The sequence below is a fragment of the Onychomys torridus genome, chromosome 18 (genome assembly GCF_903995425.1).
Source record: "Onychomys torridus chromosome 18, mOncTor1.1, whole genome shotgun sequence".
NCBI classification, from domain to species: Eukaryota; Metazoa; Chordata; class Mammalia; order Rodentia; family Cricetidae; genus Onychomys; species Onychomys torridus.
Genome location: NC_050460.1, coordinates 11,578,609 through 11,601,395, shown reverse-complemented (window position 1 = coordinate 11,601,395; position 22,787 = coordinate 11,578,609). Strand labels below are relative to the sequence as shown.

Below are 22,787 nucleotides of genomic sequence, written 5' to 3'. Positions count from 1 at the left end.
GAAATAGGTAAAATGCCAGATAAAGACTTTAAAAGGTCATCGGTGAAAATGAGCAATAACCTGAAAAAGGACAAAAAAAAAAGCACATGTATTCAATCTAGGCCCTAGAGAGGAAAGTCAGCAATATGAAAGAAAATTTCTGCAGGGTCTGAGAATTTTAAATTTAAAAATAGATATATTAAGATGATCTTAAAGTAGAAAGCATCAAGTGCAGGAATCTGCTGGAGTTCAGCTCCAACCTGCTCCCACCTTTCAAAGGGATCTTGGGTGGAGGAGAGAGGAATGAGGAAATATTACAAAGATAGACCTAGACGACAAGGAGAAAGGCAGACACAGGATAGCTTTGGGATGGCCCTGGGTCAATACCCAGCTGCCTGGAGCTTTATTCAAAATGGCTTTTTATAATATGCCAAGGGGAGAGGCAAAAGACCTCCTCCTTGCAAGACCAAACCACACTGTACAGTCAAGTGTAGACCCTAACAAACACCTGGTAACCATGCCCATGGTCAAATCATCCCATTATGCAGCCCTGCTGGGTAAAGCAAGCTCAGATTCTCTGACCCTGACTAAGGTCTCACTAGGAAGCATCTGTGGTCCACCACAATGAAGATTCAGCAAGCTGAAGTATCAAGGATGGAGAGAGAATAAGGTCAATAAAATTGATATCCAAAATGAGTAAGAAAAAAATATACTAAGTGTGCATGACTACAATGCCCAAGCAGAGACCAAGCCTAAGAATGATGTTAGAAGGAGGCAATAAACATTCAAAGGATGGAAAATCCATTCAATGGAATTGTAGAAAAAAAATTTTTTTAACAAATCCAGAGAAATAGACATTCAAACACAAGTAGTAAAAACTTCAAATAGAAATATGAAAAGAATTTCTCCATGACACATTACAAAAGAGACATCAAAAATAAAGTGAAAAAAACATTAAAAACTGTAAGAGGAAAATGCCAACTCCCCTATAATGGCAGAAAACATCAGGAGACTGTGGGATCTATTGCCAGCAACCTAAATGACAGAACAACATGTAATGATACACTCCAAGGTCTGAAAGCAAACCAATAGTACTGTATCTTTAAAAGCAAAGCTATCTTTTAAAGTTGATGGAGAAATAAGGACATTTAACCCCAAGCCCAGACTACATGTCTACGGGCACAGTCATAAGAGATTTAAAGGAATACCATACACAGAAGACAGTTTCAATTGTGAGAACACAGGAACAAATAAATTTCTTGAGAGGCATAGTAAAGCAGAGCTAGGAAGTAATCAATTATATCCAACACATCAAACCAAGAAAATCCTAAAATGAAACAACAAAAAAAATCAACAATAGTTCAACCAAGCAGAAAAAACACCCACAAATATTTAAAACATAGTAAGTGTATTTCAATAATAAAATCAATGGATCGTCAACTCACTGGCTGATGGGGTGAAAAACAAGTCCAGCTCTCACTGTCTCCCAGGAATACAGCTGATGGGTAAAAGACACCCTAAAGACTTGAAGACAACCTAGCAAATGAATGGAAGCTCAATATGAGCTGGGTAGCTATGGTGTATGGTAACACAGACTTGAGACAAAATCAGAAGACATAAACTTACCAATAAAGTGAACAATTGACCAAGAAGTTACAAGTGGGCTAGTTACTTGTACAGTGTTGGGGCTCCCAACTTCATAAACACTCATGGCATACACACACAACAGAAAATATGCAGCTATAGAGAGATAGTGACAGCTACAGGAAAATAGAAGTCATGCTAAGCCAAGCCAGGCAGACCTAGAAAGACCTTTTATCTCTAAATATGTCATTTAGGATTTAAAAATTGCGTGCATTTGTGTATCTTGCATACATGTAGGACATGAAACTATGGATGTGTGGAATGTGTGGTAAATAGAAAAGGGAACTAACTATTCAGAGGAATAAAGGAAACCAGACAGAGGGAGAAAAACCCCCATTCCCATCCCCAGAAAGGAATTCTGTATTCAAAACCGGAGGAAGAAGTCTGTCTACCTTACTTCATCTGTATCACACCAACACTGTAAAATGCTTCTGAAGAGTAAGATGGCAACTTCCATTTCTTTTTCTTAGTCTAACTCTGCACCAGGCACTCTACAAGGCACTTCACAGAACCTCAAATTCTGCCCCCATCCTGTAAGGTAGGAACTATCTAAGTAGATTCAAATGAAACGGCTACTTAGAATGGTTCAGTAAAATCCAACTAGCCAAAACTTGCAATGCTGTAACTTTGGCATTTTTTTTAAACTCAGAGTAATACAAATAACTCTCATCACCCTTAAAACATAGCACATGATGAACATGATGATCTGAATCAAGAATGGCTCCCATAGGCTCATATTTGAATGTGTGGTCCCCAGCTGTTTGACTGTTTTGGCAAGGACTGGGAGATGTGGCCTTGTTAGATGTGTCACAATGGGTGGTCTTTGAGGGTCCCTGGGGTGTGCTTCTCTCAGCCTCCTGATGAGGATGTGAGCTCAGTTGTCCCTATGCCATACCTTTGTCTTGCCATCAGACTCTACTCTATGAAATCATGAGCTGAATGCTGTCGTGTCCTGGTGCTAATCACAACAGGAGAAAAGTTAACTAAGACAAACAACAACCAATACAGACTGACACAGTAGCAATACAATTCTTTTTTATTATTAGTTTTTCTTTTTGAGGGAAAAGCATGCTTTCTTTCATTTCCAGCACCTGTAAAAAACTTAGTATACTATTCTGAGATTCCATATATATACACACACACATATATATATATATATATGGATTTTGGAATGTTAGATTGTCAAAACATCAACTGCATCACATTAATAGTTACTGAAGGCAAGGTAGGCTAAACAAGGATAGACTTTCGTAACTAAAAATATTCATAGCAGCAACTTTTGAAAGATGATTTTATTAAAGTCATTGCACTTGGTCATTTTATTGCTACAGCACAAGGCCATTCAACTGTAACACTTCTCATTCTGATTATAAAGATTGTCTCATTCTGCTCATACATTTCAAGTTTCAATGCAAGCCTAAAACATTCATCAAAAAATCTACAGCATACTTGGAACATTTTTCTTGTCTGTGATCATAATAAGGAGTGTTTAAAAAAAAACAAAAAAGTGTCCTCTGTTAAACCAGGCCATTCTCTCTTTACATCTTCAGACTTTTCAGTCAAATCCTGCAGTTCTTTAGAGGTAACAGCTTTTTAATAAGAAATAGGCATAGTGGTCATAAACACATAAAAATAACATTGAAATTCCATTAGAAACTTAGTAGTATTGTGTTTCAAAGAACAGCAAAACTGAACTATACATCTACTAGTAATTTGGCAATGACAGATTCAATGCTGTCTTTTATACTAATATGTGGGAAGAAGTTACATCAAAATAGAAGCTACTATTATTATCATCATGCTTGCAATATTAGGAATAAGTAAAATTCCCATATCAAGGGCAAATACTGGCAAATTACTACTTTAAAGGAATCATTTTTCCCTTTAAATAAGTTCAAGCTTGCTTGTTTTTTTCTGAATTTTGTTAAAGGCAGAAGAACAGTCATACAGAAGAAAAATGACTGAGAAGGCAAAAGCATGTATTGCCACACCCACTGCCGTTCTGACAAAGAATTAGTGCAAAATACCCACCACCACTGCCAAAGAAGAGTGTATCCTTTCTTGTGGACATAGGGTCCCTATGCAGCACAGGCTGGCCTCAAACTCATGATTTTCCTTCCTTAGTCTCCAAGCTACAGGCATATTGTCACCACCTTTTCAATAGCTTACAGGTATTAAAATATATGTATTGCCAGGGCCAAGATCAATGATACATAATAGTTCAGAAAGGAACCAAATTGCACATGAATATACATTTAATATACAATAAGGGTTGTGCTTCTATTTTCCTTAATCATGTTTATATCACATGAATTCAGTTTTCTGCTGTTTTTCTATTAGAATTATTTTCCCATTTTTTTTATTTTAATTGGCATCTATGAGCTATATATTTGTCCAGAAAGCATACATTAGTCACTCACCTACTGTTGAATATTTATGTTACTTTTCTATTAAAATAACCTTCAATAACACACCTTGAACTGTTGAAGCCTTTCCCACCCAGCAGTGTGGGTAGAGATTAATCTCCATCGGGGAAGTTAAAGGATGGATTTCTAGGATGGAATAGTTTACTTTCATCTTAAGACTGTCATTAAGAGCTAATTTATTAACAAGAAATAATTCATTTGACTAATCAGTTAAAGATAAAATGGAACAATTTTGTTCAATCACCTCTCATGAGATGAACTTAGACTTGAATTGGTTAAAATGGATAGATACAGTGTCATGTCTGTCATCTTAGCACTTGGGAGGCAGAAGCAGGGGGATCGGAAGTTTAAAATCATCTTTGCTACATAACAAGGTCAAGTCCAGCCTGGGATATATAAGACCCTTTGTCAAACATCCAAAAAAAGCTAAAATGCACACTTGATATACAATTAATGCTGTCCCCAGAAGTTAATTAAGTGTAACTTTGTGTTGGCAATTCTATTATTTTCTACTTCAGTTCTATTTTATTTGAAGCAACACAAGAAATCTTATTTTAAAAGTTTTTTCTATTTTAAGATTAAAATGTAAAAAGTATTGTTTTTTTTTTTAAAGAAGCATGATACCTTCAATCTGACATTCATTTACTAAAGTAAACCTTAAAATCTAACTCTTGACTTTTAACAAATAAAAACATTTCCCATTTTAAAATTAACCTCTTTATTTCTAGACATGTTGCCCTACAGATACAACATTTTTAAATGCTTGCCTGGTCTGAAACATACCACCCTGAATGTGGTTGATCTGATCCAAGATGTTCAACAATTGATTTGTGATGTTGAAGAATGGCTAAGCATCCATCCTGAAATGAGCTTCAATATGGCCAATTATATTTGATTTATATAACCTATATCATGACTATTTGTGAAATACTAACACTCTAAACATTTTACATAAGTAACAGTCCAAAATATCTCTAAGAGTTAGTTTGTTCTATTAGATAAATTATGTCTGTAAAACCTGAGTGTTTTCACAATAGCTTTCCCAATATGGACCCTCATTCTGAAGTTTGAAAAGATCTGGGTTTAGAGGCTTTGTTTCCTAAGATTATCAATAGTGAAAATTATGTGAAATGAGTAATATTCAGGACTGTAGAATGAGCGTAAGAATACAGCAATGAGGCTGGTGTTTACATATTTTACATGTGTTTAGGCACAAATTTAACATGACATTTTGAGTCCTTAGGCCACATGAATTGAGAACAAGGCTTCTATTTTCCCAAAGCTTAATCCAGTATATTTTAACTAACTTCCTTTAATGAACCGTATAGTATGAGCATTATAGAACACTCTAGAAGTTTAATTATTTTTATTATTCCATTAATGATTAATTATGCATGGATGAGGAACCTGGTAATTAGGAACTCCTACTTTATCACCAAATATACAAACAGCACTGCAGACAAACAGGTAAGAAGCAATCCTAGGTAAGAAGCTAAAAGTGTGTGTGTGTGTGTGTGTGTGTGTGTGTGTGTGTGTGTGGTATATGCAGAGTATGTATACAAGTTTATGTCCATACGTATTACAGGAAAGCAGTGACTCTAGTTACTATAAAGCTAACCCGTCCATCTCAAAAAGTTTACCTTACAGCTTATTTGTAAAGATAGTACGATATTTATAGTATAGAACTCTTTAAAAATAATACAAGTCTCAATAGAAAAACTATTGTGAACTTTCATTCCTTTTTATACAGATTCAGTAGTATCTTCAAGCAAACAACAGAAATGTTTGCTCTCCCAGCACAGTAAGAAATAAGGCCTCTTTTTTTCCATATTGGCAAAACAAAATATATTAAAAAAAAAAGTATCACCCCCTAACTTTTCAATAGATATTAGTTCATATCCTCTCATTTCTTCATCACAACACCACATCTGCTGTCTTAACAAGTCAGCTCAGTTCACAGTGTTGCTCCTAAATCCCTGGAGCATTAAGAACACTGGGTCCACACCACCTCAAGAAGACAGAACAGCTTTCTTCAGCTTTGCGATTTCCACCTAAAAACAAAACATAAGTGTTCAACATAAAATACCTTTAGTAAGGTTTAAGTTATACTATCTGTATCGCATGACCACACTTTCCAGCCTTTGAATTCTGTTTTCAACATCAAAATCTAATTTCCCAGAGTGCAAAAATAATATAGCTGAATAAAAGTGTCAGTGGAAAGTATAGTAATGTGAGTTCCTAAACGGCAAGAAATTAAGAAAAAAGTAATGTTTTTCTTTTAGCCAGAACAACAATGTTAAGTGATAAAAGTATTTGAAGTAAGTATTGGAAGAAAAACAGAAACACACATACACCCCTTACACACAAATCATGCAAGGAAAAATCTCTTGAAAGGAAAAGGAAAGAGAAAGTGGAAAGAAAGCAGGGTCACTGAACCTAGAAAACCTTTAAGAGGTGGGAATGGTCACATTGTGACATGCTACAGAAGCTGAAGAAGAGACCCAGATCTGCCATCAGCAAGCATAACCTAAAATGCACCAGGTTGAGGCTGGATGTATGACCCATGTTTGCAGTCCCAGTACTCAGGAGGCTGGGGCATGAATGCTGCAGTGGGCTTAGGGCCTGCCTGTCTCAAGAAATCAAACAGAAAAAAAAGACCGATTTCAAGGTAGAGAATCCGAGATGGGAAATATAGGACATTTTTAGGGGGCAGAGTGAGAGCTATGTCTGTCTTGTGGCAAATGAACCCAGTAAAAAAATGAAGCTACAGCAGATCAAGGGGGCAGCTGGATGATGGAGAAAGACAGGGGTGCAGGAGGAATGAATATTTTCATACAAAGAACAACGATGCCAAAGGAGACCTGTCAGATATCAATGGAGTTGTGGTAACCGACAATGTACACCCATAACCGAGAGCTCTGGAGGGTACATACAGATTCCCACAGGGCGGAGAAGGAAGAACATGACTCTAGCTATGCCCCATCATTCTAAATCCTGTTTCCCCTCTGCAGTAGGGTCAAAACTCCTCACAGCTCCATGCAGTTATCTGGATCTAAGCCTACTGGATCCGTAGTTGAGGAGAAGCCCTGGTAAGTCAGGAAGTTTCGAAAACATACTTTCTGGTTCTCTGAGAAGACAATGAAGGTTAGTAAGGAGGCAAGGTAGAAGAGGGTGATGGTGGTAATGACGAAGGAGGAGAAGGCTCCAAAAAGGCAGAACACAAGAGAAATGAAAAACATGGAGGAAAGTTAAGATGAAGAAACTAAGTGTAACTTCCAGCTATCCCTAGAAAAAAGGTAATGTAACCTCTCCAGGGACAAATGGAAGTGAGTGCCACAACCTGCTTGCCCCTCAAGGGAAGAAGAGAGAGGGAGGGGGAAGGGGAGGAGAAAGGAAAGGGGAGGGAGGGAGAGAGGGAGGAGAAACACAAAGCTCAAGGAATTGGAGACCAAGGAAATCAACAGTGTTGATTTACTCAGACCCATTAGATACCAGGTGCTCCACACACTGTCCTGAACCAATACTCAGGACAATTGCTGTGCTGGGACTACAACTCAGGGCCCAAATCTTTCCTCAGCAAGCACAAGGCCCCAGGTGGGATTCTGAAAACAGCAAGAAAAAAAACTTTCTAACTGCAAGAATAAAACAATGTTATAGAGTCAACAAGAAATTTAGGATTAAGAAATTGCTACTAAGGAATGGTGCAGTGTTCAATTGAGGTAGGAAAGCATAATTTGTAGCAGAGCCAACCACACAGTGCAGAGAGGGAAAAGCAAAAGCTCACATTTTCTAAAACTAGAAATGAATTACCTCTAGATTATTCCGCATGGCCTTCTCTTCTTCTAATTCTTTGCGTAGCTTTTCCAGTTCTTCCCTAAAGTCAAAGTTTACTGTTCAGTTTATAGTTAAGCAGTCTATTTCACTAATGTTAACTGGAGCTTTAACTTACACACACACACACACACACACACACACACACACACACACAGTGCCCCAACGAAAACGTTCCTAGGAAGAATGTCCATGTTCACTTAGAAAATTTTCAGATTCTTTAAGTTTGAATAGTTGAACGTAAGATTAAAAACAAACAAACACAGCACTTTCTGTCCTTTCAGAGGATCCGAGTTTCGTTCTAGCACTGACATGAGGTGGCTTACAACCACTCATAACTTCCGTTCCAGCAGGATCTAATACCCTCCTCTGGACTTTGTAAGAATACACTAACATGCACATAACCACGCACAGAAACACATACAATAATATAAATAAATGTCTTTGGTATTATTTTTTCCTCCCCATATAAATAACACTAAAGACCATTTGAAGAAGTCATTAAAAACTTACTATTGCAAAGGTTTCTGGGAATATGGGGTGGAGTGGGACATTAAAAAAGAGCTAAAATGGGGGGGTTGGAGCTTGAGAAATACCTTAGTGGTTAAGAGTACTTACTGCAGCTGGGCGGTGGTGGCGCATGCCTTTAATCCCAGCACTCGGGAGGCAGAGCCATTTCTGTGAGTTCGAGGCCAGCCTGGGTTAGCAAGTGAGTTCCAGGAAAGGCGCAAAGCTACACAGAGAAACCCTGTCTCGAAAAAGTGTAATTAGTGCATTTACAGAAGACCTGGGTTTGGCTTCCAGCACCCAGGTGGCAAAAACCAGAGGCCTCAAACCAGACCAATGACTCATTCCAATGATCACTTGCAAGTAAAGATGTATGGACTAACAGGCACACTGTGTGACTCACTGTGTCACACTACAGCTTCCACAACAAGATTTTGCTTTTCTTTTAAATTTTACTTTGTTTTATCTTGGGGGGATTGCAAGGATAGAGGGCATATTCGAAGGGATAGGGAGATGAGCGGGATTGAGATGTATAATGTGAAATCCTCAATAAAAAGTTAAATAGTAAAAAAAAAAAAAAAATCACCAAAAGAGTGACAAATGTATCTGAGATAAAGAAATTAAGCCAGCGGCTGGAGAGATGGCTCAGAGGTTAAGAGCACTGGCTGCTCTTCAAGAGGTCCTGAGTTCAATTCCCAGCAACCACATGGTGGCTCACAACCACTTGTAATGAGATCTGGTGCCCTCTTCTGGCCTGCAGGGAAACATGCAGGCAGAATACCGTATACATAATAAAATAATAAATCTAAAAAAAAAAAAAAGTTAAGCCAGGCAGTGGTGGTTCATGTCTTTAATCCCAGCACTTGGGAAGCAGAGGCAGGTGTCTGAGTTTTGAGGCCAGCCTGGTCTACAGAGCAAGTTCTAGGGCAACTAAGGCTACATAAAAAGATCTGTCTTAAAAAAATCCCAAAACAGAACAGCCCAGGATTTCATGATCCAGGGCAACAACAGGCTGTCTGAGAGGAATCCTGGTAAGAACACAGTATTTAAACTGCAGCAGAAGCCAGAGGCCCCAAACCAGTCCAAAGCCTCACTGCAATGAACACTTTCAAGTAAAGCTATTTGGGCAAACAGTGTATTTTTACACACTGAGACACACTGCAGCTTCCAGAGAGTTTCTTGTTTGTTGTTTTCTTTGGGGAGTTGTAAGAGTAGAAGGCAGATATGGAGGGATGGGGAGATGAGTGGGATTGGGGTGCATGATGTGAAATTCACAAAGAATCAATTAAAAATTTTTTGAAAAGAAAAATAAAACCAAAACAAATAAACAAATGAATAAATAAATTTTAAAACAGCTAGGGACAAATAGTGAAATAATACATGGCTTTTAAAAGCAGTTCTCCATAACCACCTATTACACATTTTACAGGCTGGACACTCCAGAACTCAAAACAAATGCCAAAATGACTATCACCAGGTTAATTACAAGGCAAATTACAATTTATCTGGTAAGATAATTGGACTTCAAGTTCTTCTCTATTGTTTACAATTTAATATTACATTAAATTCCCCAAACCAAAATATTCTAGCCAATAATCTGTATTCTTTAACTCATGCTGTCACATTTTCAATTCTAATCTATACATAATCATTCACTTTTTTAAAGTTTTTTTTTGAGACAGGGTTTCTCTGTGTAGTTTTGGTGCCTGTCCTAGATCTTGCTCTGTAGACCAGGCTGGCCTGGAACTCACAGAGATCCGCCTGGGTCTGACTCCTGAGTGCTGGGATTAAAAGCGTGCACCGCCACTGCCCGGCCTTACACCATCATTCTTACACCATCATTCTTTAAGTATATATTTTGGACCATGTCTACATGGTAATTCTGTAAGTGTTTATTTTGTATTGTGGCTTTTTTTTTTTTTTCCAGAAACTGTTTTAAGATATATCCAAGCTGTTCAATTTTACTTTTATTTTTCTTTCTCCCTTTCTTTTTGAAAGCAGTTTAAGCAGTTTATTTAGAAGTAGAAATTCATCCAGAGGTCATGGAGTAAGGTGACTCAAATTAGATGGAGGGTAGTACCTGAATTTTTTTCACTTTAAACTGCTATTTGATATTCAAATATCTGGTATTTTATTGGTTAGTTGTTCTGGGGTCATAGAAAATAAGAAAGGGGAATTCACATACTAATAACATCACTAGGTTAGTATTGTAAATTTCTAAATTGATATGTGTAAATTTTTTTGCCTTTCAACATTTCCTAGATAAATTCTCCTAAAGAGCAACATAGATAAACAGCTTACAAATTTCTACAAAAGGGGATGGAGAGTGGCTCAGGTATTAAGAGCATGAGCTGCTCTTCTAGAGGGCTAAAGTTCAGTTCTCAGCACCCACATAGTGGCTTACAACTTTGCAGCTCCTGTTCCAGGGGATCCAATACTCTCTTTTGGCCTCCATAGAAACCAGGTATACACATGATACACAGACATACATGCAAATAAAATTTCAAAATCTATTGAAAAAAATCTTAACAGAAAACATAAAAACCTGGGCCTGGCAGTTTAATCTCCAACCATGGGAGGTAATAACAAGATTATAAATTCAAGGTCATCCTTCACTATGTAATGAATTTGAGGGTAACATGGGTGGGCATCCTGTTAGCACAAAAAGCAAAGGTTTGTCTTTCTCAGTTAACATTCCAGCTCGCTGAGGAAGTAGATCAAGAGCTACTGGCAGTTGATTCTGCTAAGAGAAGCATCAGCTTTCTTCAGGGTTTTAGTCTGACAGCTTGCCTGTGCTCCAGTGGATAACCCCCTTCACCCTGGGGCACCAACTGGACTAAGTGGGTTATTAAAAACAAGTCAATAAGAGGGCATGTAGTCGAGAGAAAAAATATGAAGGATAATGACTTTACAAAGGAGTAGAAAGAGGCAGACATGATCCAAGTACACACACACACACACACACACACACGCACCATATAAAATAAAGAAGTGGGTGTTCAATTCCCAGATGTTGCATGCTCACATTCTCTCATTCTACCTTCCCCTCTTCCTCTCCCTGTGGTAGTTTGAATGTATTTGGATCCCATAAACTCACAGGGAGTGGCGCTATTGGAAAGTGTGGCCTTGTTGGAGCAAGTGTGGTCTTGCTGGAAGAGGCTGAAGGGCAAATGCCTTTAATCCAGACCTTGAGGCTGGAGAGTACACCTTCAATCTGGGACACACCTTTTGTTGCAAGTGTGTCAATGTGGGAGTAGGCTTTAAGGTCTTTTTCTCAAGCTTCATTCAGTGTGATTTCCTGTTGCCTCTGAGTAAAGATGTAGGACTCTTAGTTTCATTACCACATCTACCTACATGCTACCATGTTCCCCACCATGATGGACTGAACCTCTGAACTGTAAGTGAGCCCCCTCAATTAAATGTTTTCTTTATAAGTGCTGCCTTGGTCATGGTGTCTCCACACAGCAATAGAAACCTAAGACACTCCCTCACCCTCCCCACAGAAAGCAGAAGATAACATTATGGAGTCATCTTATTGGCCCCAAATATATCTTAAAACAGTATTTTCCCCACTTGGTTTCCTATTCGTTTAATGTTACATAGAAGGAGTAACACTGTATATATATTTCTAATTTGTTCCCATCTTCTATTTCATGGACTGACTGTTGTTCATTTCATGCAGCCACAATCATTCATCACTTACACACTGTACATCTCTCAATTAGTATACCAATATGTATCATTTACCCATTCTCTTGCTGTTGCTCTCTGATTTTAGATTTAACAAAAGAAAACAACAACAACAAAAATCCCTGCCATCTACCTTCATTTTTCCAGAGAAATTTGGGATATTGAAAATAATCTTTGCAAAGATTTCTAAAATATGTAATTGTACATAATAAATCAAAACTACTGCATTCATTGTCCTAATAATTTAAGAGAACCTGCAGGTAATTTGTGTATGCAAGTGCTACTTCATTAAGAATCCTACCCCGGGCCAGGTGTGGCGGCACTGATCTGTAATCCCAGCACTTGGGACAATGAGACAGGAGGATCAAAAGTTCAAGGCAATAGTAAATTTGAGACTACAAGGCCAGATGTGGCTAGGTGACACACTGTTTCAAAGGAGTACATTTAGTATCCAATGCATAAAACAACAAAATTTAAAAGTCAGGAGAATTTGCAACTGGTGGGAGGTATTCAACATTTACAGAGGAATGAGTATACAGCTTCTACCATGTGTAGTGCAGAATTTGTGGATTTTTTTTTTTCACATAGGTCAACCAAAAGACTCAAGAAAGACCTGGCATATCAAATGACAAATTCTATAATCACAGTACATTCAATATATAATATATTTCAGGAGTTGTCCTAGATAAAGTTTTTGTCCCTGTTTGTTATTTTTTAATTTTTAATTTACTTTTATTTTGTTATTTGATGTAGAGTCTACACAGCTCTGGGCTAACTTGGAACTCACGGTGTCGACTAAGCTGGCTTTGAACTCAGAGATTTTTCTCTAAATCTGCCTCCAGAGTGTTGGGATTAAAGGCATTCATCACCATATCAGGCCCTACATTGTTTTACATTGTTAATACTACTTTTCATACAGAACTCTAGGACTAGTGCAAATTAAGAGAAAAATAGTTAAATATGACTCAGAGTCTAAGCATGAACTTTATCCTATTCTAAGAAATCCTTTGGGGAAGGGAGGTATACAAATGAGATGGGATAAGTAGGCTCATCCTCTGTTTAATTAGATTAGTTGATCTTTTCATCTGATTTATCCATGGAACTTGCAAGATTATAGTTAAAATATCAATAGATCCAAAGATCTGTAAACCAATAAAAGAAACAAGGTTGAGTGTTGGCTCTGCCATTGAAGAACTGTGCAATTATTACGTAATAGCTTTACTTCTACATCCTGATTTCCTCATTAAGAAGGGGAGGGGAACCTACAGGCAATTTATGTATGCAAGTGCTACAATAGGGTATCTTTTGAACTTCTCGTAGATCTAAAACTTTTAATTAGGCATGTCCTACTATATACCATATCAAAAACTTTCTGGGGTGTGGACATAGGTCAATGGTTAGTAGAGTGCATTAGCACAACACTCCGGACTCAATCCATAACACTCCATGAACAACAACAAGTACTTTCAGAGTTACAGGAGGGCTTTAGAGATCTCTTGTGGGTTGGGACCTACTCATTTTGTAACTATCTATCTAATGTAAGCCTAGCAGAAACAGGGTCAAAGTCTTCTGAGAGATAAGTAGAAGGATCTGGATCCTACCCAAAATGCCAATGCAGTTTTCTCAGGATTTTCAAGACTAACATCTGTGCCTGGCCAGTTCCTGCCGAAGCACACAGGTACATACTGACCTTCTAGAACTGAGCCACTGGAACAAGTTCTCCTGTCAAGCTTTTTGCTAAAAGTGCTATCCTAGAAATGTCTTTGAAACACATGTACATGTGTACTTAGGAGACTAGACCTTCAACTGACAGTGCCTAAAAGAAGTCTTTGCATATGCTGTGGGGTGCTCAGGAGAAAGTAAGTCACTTACCCATGATCCTTTTTCAATGCATCTACAATATACAGTAATTCAATAATCTGGGCTTTAAGTTCTTCCAGGGAACTTTTTTTCCCATCATCTGCTTCTGCTTTAGCCTTGAGTTCTAATGAAGTTAGGAAAGCAGATGTATTTACTTTAGAAGCACTTGAAGGTGTTGAAAGAGATGGCTGCAAAACAGAAAATTTTTCTCATTATGCTTATGTTTATATTTAATATTATATTTAAATTTAGAAGATTATGTTTTGTTCTGGTTTTCATTTTTAACACAGGTCCACATGTAGTCCAGGCTGGCTTATAACTCCAGATCCTCATATATTAAACTTCTAATCCTCCTGCCCCCACATTCCAAGTATTGAGATTACAGTTTAGATAGTACTAGATTAAAGCCAGGGCTTTGTGCATGCTAGTCAAGCACTCTAAACTACATTCGCAGATCACAGTATTTTTTATAAGAATACAAACAATTAATGTAGTATATATTAAGCATTCCTAATCTGAAAATCCCTAACCTTAAAAATTCTATACCAGGGCCTGGTGGCAGTGGTGCATGCCTTTAATCCCAGCACGTGGGAGGCAGAGGCAGGTGGATCTCTGAGTTTGAGGCCAGCCTGGTCTACAGAGTGAGTTCCAGGGCAGGCATCAAAACTACAGAGAAACCCTGTCTCGAAAAACCAAAATCAAAATAAAAACAAAAAAATTCTATTCCAGACTTTGTTTGAAACTTATGGGGCGTCATAAGTAAAACTACATCAACATTAAAGTACTGTTTCAATCTTTACTGTTACAAACATCCAAAGCCTCATTTAAAAGTAATTATGAAGAATTTAGTTAAATCTATAAACTATTTGAGGAGTTCACTAAAATTAGTCCTTTTAGAAATGTGTCAAGAGACTGTTGACAATACGGAGAATCAGATTAAATCATGCTTAAATGTGGGTAAGGAATTACACAAAACAAATGAATTTTATGTTTAATCTTGAATCCCAGCCCTAAAATAGATATAATCACATATCTGAAATTTTTCCAAAATGCTGACTTCAAACATTTTTAAAAAAGGATATTTAACTATGTATGCTTCAAGATAAATGGGACCCACTGCACTGGATGTGGGACTGCTTATAGCCTGAAATGTGAGTTCCAACCAGAATTTCTGACTAGTGCATCACTCAAAGCTAGACAAGCTTCTTGTAGTAAATGGTAATTAAGACAGAGACCCACAACTGGACAATGTGCAGAGAATAAGAGACTGTGGAGTACTCAGTCCTAAATGGGATGCCTGTGTCATACCCCTTGCCTCAGTGCAGGACTTGAAGTAGAGAAAGAGGCACAAAGATGTTAAGAGCCAGGGTTGGTGGATGACTTCAAATGACATGAAAGGGCAGATGCACATATGAACTCAGAGACTGAAGAGCATGCACAGGACCTGCACAAGCTCCAGCCAGACAAACTCCCAGCTCAAAGAGGGAAGTGGACATATAGTCCCACCCCTGGCAAAGAAGTTGACTGCAATTCATAGATGCTAGGAGAAGAGAAAATCCGTTCTCTTCAATGGAGCGAAGCTAAGTGTATACTGACCACACCGCAGGGCAGGCCCCATGCTCGGGCTTAGTTGGCCAACACAAATTGGACTCCTTATTTTCTTGTAGGTTGGGTTTTGTAAAGAAAGAAAAATGTGAATTTGGTGGGAAAGGATGAGTGCACGTGCGTGCATGCGTGTGTCTGGGAAGAGTTGGAGGAGGGACAAGAATACAATCAAAATATACTGTATGAAATTCCCAAAGAATAAAAACATTAAAAAAAAAATAGTAAAGCTCTAAAATTCCAAAAACAGTTTGGTATTCATTGCTGGGGGATCAATAAAAAGTAATCTGCAATCACTAGTGATTTTATTTGTTTAGAGAAAGGAGACACCTACTGGCTTATCTAGTGGACAAGCTGCCTAGTGGGGCATCATAAGTAAAACTACATCAACATTAAAGTACTGTTTCAATCTTTACTGTTACAAACATCCAAAGCCTCATTTAAAAGTAATTATGAAGAATTTAGTTAAGTCTATAAACTATTTGAGGAGTTCACTAAAATCAGTCCTTTTAGAAATGTGTCAAGAGACTGTTGACAATACGGAGAATCAGATTAAATGTATTTGGTAATTCAAGAAGTGGCCAAATATTCTGGAATCAAAATGAGGAATAACTAACCTTGAGTATATGTGTAATTTGTAAAACGGTCTTAATAAAAATGATGAACTTAAACATCACCATGTAACAGACAGGTCTATCTATTCTTCCACTAATTCCAGTATATACGAAACACTTAGAGAGTGTCAAGAACCAAATTAAAGAATGAGTGAACAAATCATGATTTCTAACTTGCTAACCCTCATAAATAATTAGGCTGAAATTTTATGCTAGTTAAGCAGGATCATGCATGCCTATGGAGGTGGAGGCAGAAGGATCAACACAAGTTTGAGGGAGCCTGGTAAACATATGAAGGTACAGACCAGTCAGGGCCACATAGAGACCCTACCTCAAAACAAACAAAACAGATCCAACCCCTCAAATTATTTTATGTGTGTATGTTTAATAAGAAAATGAAACAATGTACAGATTTATGCTTCAGAAATATGAAACAAGCCGGGCGGTGGTGGCACACGCCTGTAATCCCAGCACTCGGGAGGCAGAGGTAGGTGGATCTCTGTGAGTTCGAGGCCAGCCTGGTCTCCAAAGTGAGTTCCCAGGAAAGGCACAAAGCTACACAGAGAAACCCTGTCTCGAAAAACCAAAAAAAAAAAAAAAAGAAAAGTAAGAAATATGAAATATAAAGCACATTCTTTAAAATAAGGTAAGTTGCTTCTACTTGCTTCTACTATTAAAAGAGCTGATGTGACGTCAGTGAGAATTACTTTATTTCCTGACAAAAGAGAGAAAATAATGTTTCTAAAAGGATGCCTTAAACTTCTTGACCGATCACTACAACACATCTTAAAAATCAAACAACTCTTAGGCCACAATGGGTCTACCTTTGAAGAGTAGCTCGTATCCTTTTTCAGCTCCAACAGCTTTAGGTTGCCACTATCTTCTTCTTTTGGTAACTTCAAGGTTTTTTCTGGGCTTTGAGTTGGCTACATGTTTAGCATTAAAAAAAAAAAAAATCAAGACAGAGATTTCATAAAAAGGAAATTCAATAAGCATGTGCACAATACAGCCAAAACTCCTACCACCTAGCAACTGCTGTTCCCAAGCTCATGGCTGTGGATCATAAGTCACAGAACTTCAGACTGAATAGCACATTTGCATATCTGCAAATTACCTTTCCTCACAGAAACAGAAGTTTTTTTCCACTGAGGTCATTTTAAAGCTACATTGTGCTGATGAACTAATACAGTAATACTGAAGTAGGTTTGCATTCCAAACAAGAAGCAGAAACATGGAAAGGAGTTACTCAGCTGTGAGCATATCTACTACAAGAAGTGGGCAAGTCCCTCCCTCCCCGGCGTCTGGATCTGCTGCTCAGTTCTCAGCACTGACCCTGCGGTGCTAACTAAACAAAGTCCCTGCTCCCCACTGGCCCTGTGTCTGTGACTGCGGTCTCAAGACAACTCCATTTTCTGATTCTGGAACCTTTCATACAAGACGCCATTGAACTGAACATCTCTCTTTTCCTGTATTTTCTTTTATAAAGAATCATAAAGCTGTCTTCCAGAGCTTTAAAAATGAGGTGTGGTTATAAATCCACTCATTCTCATCTTAAAAGGGACTTAGCACTTTCAATCTTCTGGTTTCCTAAAGTAAGAGAAACTCACAGAATGTCCACCATTGAAGCGGCCAGGCAATCTTCTTCCGGGCATCTTGGGTCTATTTGCAGTGAGATGTAACAAGTTCTCTGAGGAAGCTATGTCATCAAAATTTACAATATCTAGAGAATAAAAACAAGTATTACCAACTAAGAGAGTTGTTCCTTCTAAAAGGCAAAAAAAATTATAAATAAATAAATAAATAAATCAGTATTTCTGGTTTTTTTACACAATGAATTAAAAGTCACCACTAAGTTGAAAAGCTCACAAGTTGATCAGTGCTTTATATATGCATTTGGAAACCAATACCCATGCTCTTAAAAAAAAAATCAATCTTTCTACCATATAGAGTAAGACCTTTTTAGTCATGTAAGACCTCTTTCCAACAGTCACACTCAACAAAATGTTCTATAGGAAGAATTCTGTACCATGAACTGCAGGAGAATAAAAAGTTGTCATTTGAGGTTCTCACATTTTTAAAAATCTATTTAAATTCTCAATTAATTACAACTTAGAGAAATTTTACATGTACAATATTTTAACCTTCACACTGTGAACTAATAACAAATTTGAAGGACTAAACTGTTCCTGATACACTGTTGCTTTCTATGTATTCTCAATGTAAAGTGAAGTTACGATTTAATTACATGAACATATACAAATGTTTCAGTCAGGACTCAAAACTTAAGACATAAGAATCATACACTAGTTTTAAATCTAAGGCAAATAAGGTACCAAGTGTAAATGCTACATAGATCATTAATTTGTTTCTCTGCCATCAATCAAAGCCTAGTTGATCCTTGACCAAATAATTTGTATTTAAGGGCATATAAGACATATATGATAACTCATATCCATTGAACAATGGTATGTACTATCTGCAGTTTTCTAGAGTAGCCAGAAAACCTCAAACAAGTTGTTATTATTCTGAAGCTCAGATGTCTACATATGGCACCAAATCTTTTGTAAATTCCTGATACTGTCCTGATCAGTGTAATTTCCTATAGCTCAGATAAGAAACTAGGAATATTAACCACAGCCAAAATATCCCAATCTTCCACGAGACTCATCTTTCTCATTCCCATTTGTCTGACAGCTGTAAAACTTATCAGACCCTTACATGTCCAAATTCAATGACTTGTTGTTTCTGTATAAAAGATCTAAACACACTCACCACTGCCAATCTCAAAGTTTAATTCATAAAACTTTCTATTTAAAGTAATCTACAGAATATTCATTCAAGAGGTGGAGAATACAAGGTAAAAAGAGTTATCACTTTGGAAATGCACACTGCATAACTCAAACTAATGGCTGATTATTAAGTTTTTTATAGATTACTTTGTGTGTTCTACCTGGACAAATACATCAAAATATGCTATAATAAAAAAAAAAAAATCAGTTTAATTTTCTGGTCTTTTGATAATTTTAATTATAAAATATAGTACACCATAGGAAGAAATAAGCAACATTATTGGAAAATGAATTATATAATCTAAAAGGTTTGGTTTAAATGTTAAGTATATCTCATTCTGTTTATAAATATATTAAAAATTGGTATAAAATATGTTAAACTGATAAATGTCCATTAGTGACCTATGGGAAAACTCTATCATTGTGACCAAAGCAATAATTTTCAAATGCATATTTAAGCAACTTGCAGGGAAAAAAAGATAAACAAAACAGAAAAAAAAATGGAAGAAATTAAAGAAAAATGAAATAGAAAGGGTAGATTTTTTTTTTTAAAATGTGGGTTTACAAAGTACAGCATACTCATATAAAATGCCTTCATACATCCAATTTAAGGTTACAACACCAAGACAACTTTACCATTCTAAAACTCTCTCAGGTTCTCCATTTAAGACATCAAATGAAAGAAAATAGTGCACATTTTGGATTTATGATACACCTAACCCTTTATAAGTGATCTAAGGTTAATTAACAATGGATTTACACTGTGAGAATGGTATAAAGGCATCAACTCTAACAATCACATCTGTCACTCCGACAGCCACTTAATACTTCTGTATGTCCTAAGGAGACACGGGCAGGTTTTTAAGAGCCAGGTGATATATCAATTGTGGGAGACTATATGATTGTATGGTTGCCAACTTTTTGGAGCTACATTTTGAAAAGAATATTTTAAATTATAATCAAGGAAGGTTTTCAAAAGTGAACTTCAATTTATTTTAAAATGGAAAACCAAAAGGGTTAGAATAAATAGACAAACAAACATGTACACTTCGCAGAATTACAAAAAAAAAAAAAGATTGATGTGCACCACCTACTTATATTGAATATACTACTTTGATTTCTTTTATAAATTGTTATCTTACCAAAATGGAGAAGGGTAGGATAATTTCCTGACACGTAAGAAGGGAGGAAACATGGCAAACAGGCTAGGAAACAAAATCTGGAAAGAAAAGTCAAGGATAGGAATGTCTAGAAAAAAGACTAAACCAAAAAAATTATTTTACAAAGCAGGAAAAAAAGAACAGTTGTAGATGAATAGAAGCATTTCAATGTCTAGCAACCAAGGTTATCTGAACTTACACAAAATGTGTACTTATTTTAGATTTATCCCTTTGTCTTTCAAAAGGAAAATTTTCAATTACTATTAATTTTAATATACAATATGATTTTTAAGCCACATTATATTACTCACTGAACAATACCAAGACAGTTTCTAAAAGGACAGCTTATTACTGTAAAAGGCCAAGGGTACAAGTCAATGTTATAACATCTCATAAGATAGTTGTAACTAAAATAACATCATCTTTTAGTCAAGTTCTAGTGTTTGGTGAATTGCAGTGATAAAGACGATTTTAATTTTATGACACTGTAAAATAAAAATATGCCATGAGCAAATAGCATTTTTAAATTCTTCACTATAAATTTGATTCAATGCAATCTTTGACATCTCATTATATATACACACATACATATATACATACATATATATGGAGAGAGAGAGAGACTAAGGCCTTAATGCTAGTTCTCCATGATTTAAGCAAAAGGATAATTACTAAGAATAGGAACACTGTTTTGTTCCTAATTTGGATACAAATCTCACTTATTTGAAAAGTTCCATCATACATTATTCCTGAAAGAAATACATGAGTAAATATTACAAAAGCAATTCAAAGAAAAGTAAATCAGCTATAAAGGTAAGAGAAAGAATAACTTATTCAACAATACCATGGATATCTAATTTTTACATGAATTCACTTTTAATTTTAAATGAATTTATCCAAGAAGAAATAATCAAAAGAGTTAATATGCTTATATCAAGGACACTTCAGCTGAACCTCTCAATGTAATTGCAATGCTACTGGGAAGTTCTTTCTGTTGGGTTTCCGAGACAGGGTCTCTCTGTGCAGCACTAGTTGTGCTGCACACTCTCTCTGTAGCCCGGGCTGGCCTCGAACTCACAGAGATCCCCCAAGTGCTGGGATTAAAGGCTGCGCCACCACTGCCCAGTGTAAATTTCCTATCTACTGTCCTAAAACTAATTTGAAAAATACTTTTGCTTCTTAAAAAATTATTATTTTAGAAATGTGACTGTTCATTGACAATTAATTGGTAATGGCAATGAAATTTTCCTTCAAACTAATTTTTGATGAAATATTTGAAAACGAGAAATAAATTAAAGCACGGTTGGTTCCTAACAGCTCTACAGTCTGTAGCGCTGCTATATATGACCACACTGGTGAGGAAACCGAAATCACTTCCTACCATTTAAAGAAATAAGGAAAGTAAAAAAACAATTTTTTTTCTTTTCTTTTTTCTTTTTTTTTTGGTTTTTCGAGACAGGGTTTCCCTGTGTAGCTTTGCACCTTTTCCTGGAACTCACTTGGTAGCCTGGCTCTGCCTCCCAAGTGCTGGGATTAAAGGCGTGCGCCACCACTGCCCAGTAAAAAAACGAATATTTTAGAAATGACTTTCTTGTACTATTTTTTAAAAGCATCTATACTTACATATATCCATCAATGCTTATTTGTGTCTCTATAAACAGGAAGATGTTTGTGAAAATGAGATAAGGAAATAATGTCCTTCATAGATCAAAGCAGAAACAGAATGAGATGGATTTAACAATGGAGGGGCTAAAGAAACAAAACATTCCCAGTATCCTCCACATCCAGTGTTCAGGAGGACAGAGGATAGATAAATAGGTTCATTTGGTCACAAGCTGAGCAAGAAAAATGATCCAGGGAATAAAACCTACATAATGAATAAAAACCATAGTTTTAACACCAAAGTCAGTTGTGGTTTCTACTATACTATTTCATGTCAAATGATTTTAAAAAAGATAATGGACCTTTCAGTAACATTTCCACGTATATTCTTTTACATTTCCATTTTTAAAAAAGACATATATTTTATTTTTAATTACATGGATGTGTCTGTGTGGGGGCTCAGTACACATGAATACAGGTGCTCAGGGAGGTCAGAAGAGGGTTTCCTATCCCCAGGATCTAGAGTTACAGGAGTTGTGAAATGTCCAATGTGGGTACTGGGAACTCAGGTCCTCTGAAAGATCAATACTCTCTTTTAACCACTGAGCCACCTCTCCAACCCCCATTTTACATTTTCTGAGACTTATAAACTAGGCTCTAGCCAAATGCTAAACCTGAGGTAGTACTCAACCCAAAACTCACACACTTGTATATTATAAGGACAGACTGAAAGTGCTCAAAAATCAAGCCTTCGAGTGGCAACGGGGCTCTATCAGTGGGAAATTTCACAGCTGGCTTCAAGGTACAGGTAGAAGTCAGTCAAAACAAATGTGCACTAAAAATATTATCAAATTATCTGTAAGAATCTATTTAAAATTATGCAGTGTATGAAACTAATTTTGTTTGAAATGATGTTTATAAGAGAAGCTATTTGCTGCCAGCCATGACATCTCTATTCTAGAAAATAACCTGTGTCTAGCATACTGCTAAGGATGTAACAACTGCTCAGTAAAGAATTTGTACTTAATTCCCAAAATTTATAATTACTGAAGACGGAGCATAAGTGTGATACATCACCAAATT

General features: G+C 36.7%; 1 protein-coding gene across 1 annotated transcript in view; it reads right to left on the bottom strand.

Annotated features, from left to right (window-relative positions):
• Positions 1–2,897: 2,897 nt before the first annotated feature.
• The window catches only part of LOC118569609 (CD2 associated protein), a 98,165-nt gene continuing 78,275 nt past the window's right edge, over positions 2,898–22,787 (bottom strand). Inside the window, exons 14-18 of the mRNA XM_036167629.1 lie at positions 17,761–17,873; positions 16,978–17,079; positions 13,950–14,125; positions 7,860–7,923; positions 2,898–6,100 (exon numbers count right to left, since the gene is read on the bottom strand). Coding sequence (XP_036023522.1) covers positions 6,059–6,100; positions 7,860–7,923; positions 13,950–14,125; positions 16,978–17,079; positions 17,761–17,873 — 497 coding nt within the window. The 3' untranslated portion in view covers positions 2,898–6,058. The remainder of the gene's footprint in view (positions 6,101–7,859; positions 7,924–13,949; positions 14,126–16,977; positions 17,080–17,760; positions 17,874–22,787) is intronic.